Source organism: Chrysemys picta, chromosome 12 (genome assembly GCF_011386835.1).
Source record: "Chrysemys picta bellii isolate R12L10 chromosome 12, ASM1138683v2, whole genome shotgun sequence".
Lineage (NCBI taxonomy): Eukaryota > Metazoa > Chordata > Testudines > Emydidae > Chrysemys > Chrysemys picta.
The window spans coordinates 41,016,181-41,024,375 of NC_088802.1; the positions used below are offsets into that span (position 1 = coordinate 41,016,181).

At 44.8% G+C, this 8,195-nt stretch overlaps 1 protein-coding gene across 3 annotated transcripts; it reads left to right on the forward strand.

Moving 5' to 3' along the window:
• Positions 1 to 4,014: 4,014 nt before the first annotated feature.
• Positions 4,015 to 7,619, forward strand: SRSF2 (serine and arginine rich splicing factor 2). Of its 3 annotated transcripts, XR_006172393.2 has the most exons (5): positions 4,041 to 4,740; positions 5,157 to 5,467; positions 5,778 to 5,881; positions 6,569 to 6,680; positions 7,189 to 7,619. XR_006172393.2 is itself a non-coding variant. In XM_005297551.4 (3 exons), the coding sequence occupies exons 1-2, from the start codon at positions 4,379 to 4,381 to the stop codon at positions 5,458 to 5,460; spliced, it is 666 nt and encodes a 221-aa protein (XP_005297608.1). In that variant the 5' UTR covers positions 4,015 to 4,378; the 3' UTR covers positions 5,461 to 5,467; positions 6,569 to 7,619. The 3 variants fall into 3 exon arrangements, 1 of the variants encoding a protein (XP_005297608.1); XR_002888179.3 differs by lacking the exon at positions 5,778 to 5,881 and having other exon boundaries at positions 4,026 to 4,740; XM_005297551.4 differs by lacking the exon at positions 5,778 to 5,881 and having other exon boundaries at positions 4,015 to 4,740; positions 6,569 to 7,619.
• Positions 7,620 to 8,195: the final 576 nt, after the last annotated feature.

The following is an 8,195-nucleotide window of genomic DNA, read 5'->3' on the forward strand; positions in this document are numbered from 1 at the left end:
TACAATATTACTTAAAATAACAACAGTATGTTTGTGGTTACTGTAAATAATATTCTGTAACCTTTAGACGATAATACTTTGGGCAAGAAACCAAATTTCTCAGAAAGTCTTTTAAGAAAACTGTCACCTACTGCTTTCAGTCACGCAAAAAGCATTCATAAATGAAGACTGAAAAGCTCAGGGGGTCCTTTCAGTAAACACAGCAGAAAAGAAAGGAAAAGAAATATTTCATTGTCATTGACACACATGCACAGTCTCTCTCACTGTTTCCGTCTGTCGCGCATTCACTCTGAAAGGGAAGTGAAATAGCTGCCTCTACAATCACTCAATATTTTGCCTTGAAATCCTTCCAACATAAAACCTATTATTTAATTGCTAATATATTTATGTATTGAGTTTTGTAACTTTTTTTAAATAAGTAATCCTCAAGATCAGAAGATCCCTATTTTAAAAAGTGAGTAAAGCAGAAAAAGAAAGTCAGACATCTCATATTAAGTCTACCCCCACTTCCTGCTATTATTATTTAGCACTTGTATTAGAAGAGTACCCAGAGACCAGTGAGGATTGAGCTAACTCAGGGGTTCTCAAACTGGGGGTCTGGACCCCTCAGGGGGTGGCGAGGTTATTACATGGGGGGTCATGAGCTGTCAGCCTCCACCCTAAATCCTGCTTTGCCTCCAGCATTTATAATGGTGTTAAATATATTAAAAAGTGTTTTTAATTTATAAGGTTGGTCGCACTCAGAGGCTTGCTATGTGAAAGGGGTCACCAGTACAAAAGTTTGAGAACCACTGTGCTAACTGCTGCACAAATACATACAAAGACATAGGGCAAAACTGGCCCAGTTGAAGTCAATGACAAAACTCCCATGGACTTCAGTGGAGTCCCAGTTTCACCCAGCATTATGTCCTGCCCTGAAAGCCTTATCCAGAAGTTACCATTCCAACAACAGCCAAAAACAATATATTACTTATTCAATATTTTAAAGATTGCTCAGCTAGTATTTTACAAAATTGTACAGTATTTTATTTGAAACTAGAGCTTTGTTGTTACTTATGCAAGTCAATAACACTACTCTTATGAGTATTGACTTGGAATAAAAGAGCCAGGGCTCAAGGGGATGCCTGCGTGGATCACACTGCAGGAGAAGGTCTTGGTTATGTACTTGGGAAGAGTAGCTCTTTCCGCCTGGTTTCTACATTATGAACACTTACAACAGGAGATTTCTAAGAGACATAGGAGGGAGACTCCCTCTACCATTTTGAAGGATTCGCTGTAAAGCAGATTTTTAAATCTCTCCTGATATGAAGGATTTTTTGTGGTGCGAGTCAGAGAGAAATTTTAAATCTCACTGTTCTATGTGAAATGAATAAATAACAAGAAGCAATAAAACAGAAATAAAAACAAGAAGTGAGACATTATTTCCTTAATTTAGATTACTCATGCAGGAAATATCTTGCTTCTTGTTTTGATATCAACATTATTGCTTCTTGTTATATGTTATTTTCACTATTGAGCAAAATATTTATTAAACAAAGCATTACACTAAGAACAAAAAGTAAAATCTAACTACACCTCTACAACACGACCCGATATAACACGAATTCGGATATAACGCGGTAAAGCAGTGCTCCGGGGGGGCGAAGGGGGGCTGCACACTCCGGTGGATCAAAGCAAGTTCGATATAACGCGGTTTCACCTATAACGTGGTAAGATTTTTTGGCTCCCGAGGACAGCGTTATATCGGGCTAGGGGTGTATTAGCTTTTAGAAATCTCTCGTTCACACTGTAATCCCAGTTAAAGAGAGATCTCTGGAAATGCAGTCTCTTCTTCATTTCAGTTTATTTTCTTTTTAAACAAAGTAATTTATGAAGAACACAATCATAAACCTTTAGTAATGAGCTACATAATAATTAGTCATTATTAGTAATTAATTATTATTATTTGACTAGTATCATTGAAGAAAACAGTGTAGACAAGGTCAAATTTCCCACTATCACACTAACACTGGTATTGCACCACTGGCTAGTGGAGTATGGTCACAGTGCTAGTATGGATTGGCTGATTGTATCTCTACACCAGTTTGAGCAGGCGTAGACAACAGAAAAGTAACAATTCCAAATGCCAGTCTACCCTAGTACTCCCACTATTGCTACAATCCCACTAGTGGAGCTACACTGTGGCAATGCAGCAGTGGGAAATCTGAAGAAAAATGCTAGCAGTCTTTTGTGCCACTGAAGTGTATATGTGATGTCCTAGCACCTTGGAGTAGAGATGTGGAAGCCATTGAGAGGTGATATCCATGCCTTGGCGTCAGGGAGGTTTTTATACGATGCCAGCAGTAACATGGCAGCATGTGTATGCTTGTGCAGCTTTCATGGCACCCCAAAACCTTGGCAATGTGCATGTAAGCTTTCACACGGCACCAGCAATACTGTCACAGATCACGTATAAGGGCTTTTCCACAGCACTCCAAGCAATATGCTGAGGTATCCTTGGGAAGCTTTCACATTGCTGGAGAGGGTGTATACATGCATGGAGAGTTCACATGGCACTCCCAGCACTATAGAAGTGCATGAATGTTTGTGGAGCTTTTACACACCATGTCCCCAGTAGTGTGGCAATGTATATATGTGTGAGGGGCTTGTGTGCAGCATTCCCAACCACAGGATGAAAAATGTGTGTAAATGTGGGGAGCTTTCATGTGGCACCCCAAGCAAAGTGGTGGGATGTATTTGGGAGGGAGTGCTACTTTCACAAACTGCCTCCAGCACTTTGGCAGGGGGAGGGAGTGGCACTTGCATGGGACACCCCAGCATAGTTGCAGGGAGTGTGTGTTTCGTGGGAGAGAGAAAGGGAAAGAGTTTCACACAATGCCCTGACATTACACTTGCAGCACATGGCAGCTTGACATAAGGCTTCATGCTGGCCTTACAATAGCAGAGCAGATGTGCACGGATGTGCTGAGGCCTTCAGGTTGTGTCCCCTCCCCCCCCTGTGGATTTGGGATGGGGGGTTTAAAATGACCTTTTGCACCTAGGTGGACGTTAGGGTGACCAGATGTCCCGATTTTATATGGACAGTCCCGATTTTTGGGTCTTTTTCTTATATAGGCTCCTATTACCCCCCACTCCCGTCCTGATTTTTCACACTTGCTGTCTGGTCACCCTAGTGGGCGTGAATGCAGGGTGAAAAGGAAGTGCCTACGTGTAGTGCCTTCACCTAGCATCCGCTGCACCACGGCAAGGCGAGTGGGGGGCTTTGTGCACTGACCCCATATTGTGGCAATGCAGGTGTGGGGGAGAAATGGGACTTTAATGGGGACTGACCAGCACAGCAGCAGCGTGTGGGTGTGCCTGTGAGGAGCACAGGACACGGTTCCCATCCCACATGAGGGGGTGAGCACGGGCCTACAGGGTGCATGGGGGGAGGGGAAAGTGCCCTCCCCAGTATCGCTGAAGTGAGAGGTTCCTAACTGATCAGCCCACGATACTGGGGAATGTCGTGTCCAGCTTGTATCTAACTTTGTTACAGCTCCCTCCCGCCTGTGGCTATGTTTCTGGCCCTGTCATTCACACATGAGACAGCCTGGCTCGCACCTTCCCTCCCCCTCACACCCACCAGCCCTTTCTGCTGATCGTCCGCCATTTTGACTCGTTTCTTTCCTCAACTGCTCCCCCCTGCTTCGCCACGGGAGTCTCCTCCCAGAAATTTCACGTTGTATGGGTTTTTTTTCTCCTTTCCCAAAGGGACGAACATTCACGCTCGATCTTTGTCCCGATTTTCGGGCCACATTTCGTTCAAAATTTCCCCGCCTCAGCCAATCCCTTCCGGGGTCACGGCCCGGCCGCCCCAACGGCCACTTTCTAGGCTCGCCGAAATATTTATTTAGAGGCGGACTCGCCACGGATATTTCGCGTCCACTTCTGTAAAACGCGCGAAGGGGTGAAAAAAATGAACGGAAAACGTCGGTTATGGAGAGAGCCCCGCGGTCGCGCGCGCGGACCCGCTTCCCTTCCGGGTCAGAAGCGGCCATTTTGTGGCGTTAAGTAGGAGGGCGCGGACTCTACCTCGCTCATTTGCTAGTAGCAGCGGTGAGAGGAGAGTGGCCGCTGCGCTGCATTTGCCCTTCCCCCTTCTTGGCCTCCGATCCCCGGGCTGGGTGCCCGTCTGTCGCCTCTACGGAGCCCGTGAATCTTCTGCGATCTCGTTACACGGCCTGTAGCTTTCCACCTTTGTGGCCTGAAGGTTGGGGCCCGCTTCGGCGTCTATTCCCTGGCTTGAGGGGCCTCCCAGGCCAGATCCGGTACTGACTCCTGATCTGTTCGCCAGGTTTCTCTCCTCAGTCCCGCCGCCCCTCGGGGGCCTCTGCCCGCCATGAGCTACGGGCGCCCCCCGCCTGATGTGGAGGGCATGACTTCCCTGAAGGTGGATAACCTGACCTACCGCACGTCTCCAGACACGTTAAGACGGGTCTTCGAGAAGTACGGGCGGGTGGGGGACGTCTACATCCCCCGGGACCGCTACACCAAGGAGAGCCGCGGCTTTGCCTTCGTCCGCTTCCACGACAAGCGCGATGCCGAGGATGCGATGGACGCCATGGACGGCGCAGTGCTGGACGGCCGAGAGCTCCGCGTCCAGATGGCCCGTTACGGGAGGCCCCCGGACTCCCATCACAGCCGCCGGGGGCCGCCGCCGCGCCGATACGGAGGTGGCGGCTACGGACGCCGCAGCCGCAGGTGAGAGCCCAGCAAGGCAGGAGTGTTAGGTGGGAGGAGGGGCAGATGGCTGCTTTCCCGGGGCTATAGAAGACTTGGGAGGCGCAGGGCTGAGGGTGGGAGCCATGGGTTTGGGGGGGGGGGGCAGTGGAGGTACAGCCTGGGGGAACCAGTGGCCCCTCTATGACGCGATGGAGGAGGGTGTTTCATGGCTGGGAAGGCAGGATCGGCGCGAAAACGCAGGCTTACAAAGCCACGTGGTGTCCATGGCGGCGGGGAGTGTTCGGGGGTGGGTGGTAGGCTCAGCCCCAGGCCGCTTCCTCGGAATAATGACGTCTTGTAACCGCCGCGGGGGGGAGACTTGTTCCACGTCCTCCCTGACTAGCCCAGTGCAACACGCCTTTTTCACGTCTAACCGAGTGATTTTAACGTTGTAGCCCCAGAAGACGCCGCCGCAGCCGATCCAGGAGCAGGAGCCGCTCTAGGTCCCGCAGTCGATCCCGCTACAGTCGGTCCAAGTCCAGATCCCGCACACGCTCGCGATCTCGCTCGACCTCTAAGTCTAGGTCTGCCAGGAGATCCAAATCCAAGTCGTCATCCGTCTCCAGATCCCGATCCAGGTCGAGGTCCAGATCCAGGTCTAGAAGTCCCCCACCAGTCTCAAAGAGGGAATCTAAATCCAGATCCAGGTCTAAGAGCCCCCCCAAATCTCCCGAAGAGGAAGGAGCTGTATCCTCTTAGGAAAATGGTAATGTAGCTGGAACGCTATGCAATTTGCATGTTACTTCATAATAGCCCTTAAGTGGGGTGTATGGGGTAGTTCTTACCATATTAACAACCTGAATCAAGTGACTCGTAATGGGAGACACTGTTCGCTTTTTGAGCAGACTTTTCAGTTATTTGGCTAGGGAAATAAATTTTTGCAGAGGACATATTTTTATGTTTTGTTGAGAGATTAATGGTTTGGTTTTAATGAAATATTGTATGAGACGCAACCTATTAATGAAAATGACTTTCTTGCTGTTTTTTATCCAACATCTGCATTTTCCCCTTTAAAGCTGCGGTCTCCTGTTTGCTAAAAGAATATTGGCCAGTATTGCAGATTTTAACTGATTTGGCTGATCCTCCAGGGACCAGTTTCTGTGGGCGTGTATTGGAGCAGGTTTGTCTTTAAAAGTTAAAGATACACTATCCTTTTGTAATGGAACATCAGTTCAGTGGTCATTGTACTGACTGGAGGTAAAAAAAAGTTCTTATAGAAGTGGCAAATGCAATGCAATAAAAGATGGAAACTAGTTTTTCCTCAAATGAACTTTAGAGGCTTCTAAGGATATACTGGGTGGGGAAAGGATAGTGTGTCTTTAACCCCTCAAACTGTTTGGTCCTGTTTTTAAAATGGAAATGGGCCTAAGATAGCTGTAAGGTTAAATAATTGTATGTTAAAATTAATGATACTGTCTCAGATTGTATTGAATGCCAGTTGGAAGATAAAATTAAGTATTTAAGTATTACAAAAAATATTAGTTTCTATAACTTCTTATATGGGCTGAATTCAAGTTAAGTGTCCGATTTACAGCCTGATGCTTGCTCTTCACTAACTCAGTTTAAACTAATGTGACTATTAAATGCTTCTTCGCTATCAACTTTGAATTTCAAATTTGGCCTTTGAATTAGAGGTAATGTGGTGACAAATGGGGGGAGGTGAAGCACTATACATAATCCTTAATAAAACTTAATTAAATTAGGCAAGGCCAGTTGAATCACAACCAGAAGCATACTTGAAGTCATCCACGTAATTGGGAAGGTGCATGGTGGAAATGTGGCTGAACTGTTCTCTCTTCAAATCTAGATGCATCAGATAAATGAGAAATCTACATAAAGGACGCCTCTGGGGGAAAAGATCCTATGAATCTTCAGTCCATTGGAGAGACCCCAGGCACAAGCAACCAGCTGTTGAAAAGGTTATTTTGTAACATTTTTGTCTAACTTTTTACTTGTTTAAGTTGAGCCTCAAATGGCAGACTTTACATTTTTATGTGCCATTTTGTTGCTGTTATTCAAATTTCTTGTAATTTAGTGAAGTGAACGACTACCGATTTCATTATTGGCTTGGATATTTGAGGTAAATTTTCATTTTTTGTTTATATAGTACTGGCTTTTGTTTGACTTTAAAAAAACTGATGGTAACTTAATTTGTTGCCTCAAGTTTCATGTTGCGGAAACATGCAGCCATTACATGCCGAGTAGCTGACTGTCAAGGAAGTGTTCTCAATTTGCCTTCATTCCTTAAATAAAATTCTGCAAAACTTTTTCAGATGTAAACTTCTTGTAAATGCTATTTGCTTTGAATTTAAATAGTATCGTCTATTCCAAATTTGTATAAAACTTTTCAGGTGACAGTTGATTTTGAAAGGATTGTTTTATCAGACTCAATTCTAATCTCTTCTCTTATGTATTTTTGTGCACTAGGCGCAGTTGTGTAGCAGTTGAGTAATGCTGGTTAGCTGTTAAGGTGGCGTGTTGCAGTGCAGAGTGCTTGGCTGTTTCCTGTTTTCTCCTGATTGCTCCTGTGTAACGATGCCTTGTCGTGCAGAAACAAATGGCTGTCCAGTTAATTAAAATGCCTGACAACTGCACTTCCAGTCACCCGGGCCTTGCATAAAAATAATGGAGCATACAGTGAGCACATCTAGCTGATGATATACACACCTTATTTTTTCCAGAATGGTAAATCTTACCATCTTCTTTTATGAACTTGCATATAAGAAATGTAATGTTAAGAGCAAATGTTTCATTCCTTTGTAAGTACTGATTGGTGTATCTTTTGCTTATGACATTATGTACTATAACCACTGTCCCTGTAGTTATTAAACATTTTTCTTGGTGTTAACTTTTCTCAATCTAATGTCTGAGTCAACATTTATTTTTAGCTTATAAAGATCTCAGCAATTATATTGTGAATGTTTAACTTCTCTTCAGTAACTTATTATTGTCCATTGCTTTTAAATTGTATCAACAGGGAGTAGCCGTTTCAATACTAAGTTTAGTATATCATCTTGGGAACAAACATTTCTTTTTGAACAATACAAACCTTAAATATTGACCGCTTAGGCAAGGTGCCAAGTGGCAGACCTGGTTGCTTGAAGTCCTGCTTGTTAAAAGAACAAGTAACGAAAAACAGTACTTGTTGGATTTGCCTTTGTGCCAGCTTAAAAGTGAAGGTGGCTAATCTTGTGAGAAGTAATGGTAGTATTTTTGAGCTAGACACCAATGGAGTTGTAATTGCAGCCTGCAAGCACTATGTAGAAAACCATCTGTTTATCAAAATGCTGCCTCAGTGCACATCTAATGAAAAGTCTTGATTGCCTAATCTTCAGAATTAACAGGGATATGAGTATCAGTGGGCTTGTCTAAACTTTTAAAGTTAATGCAGTCTTGAAAGTGCATATTCTAAATAGAAACAAGGTGCACTTGTT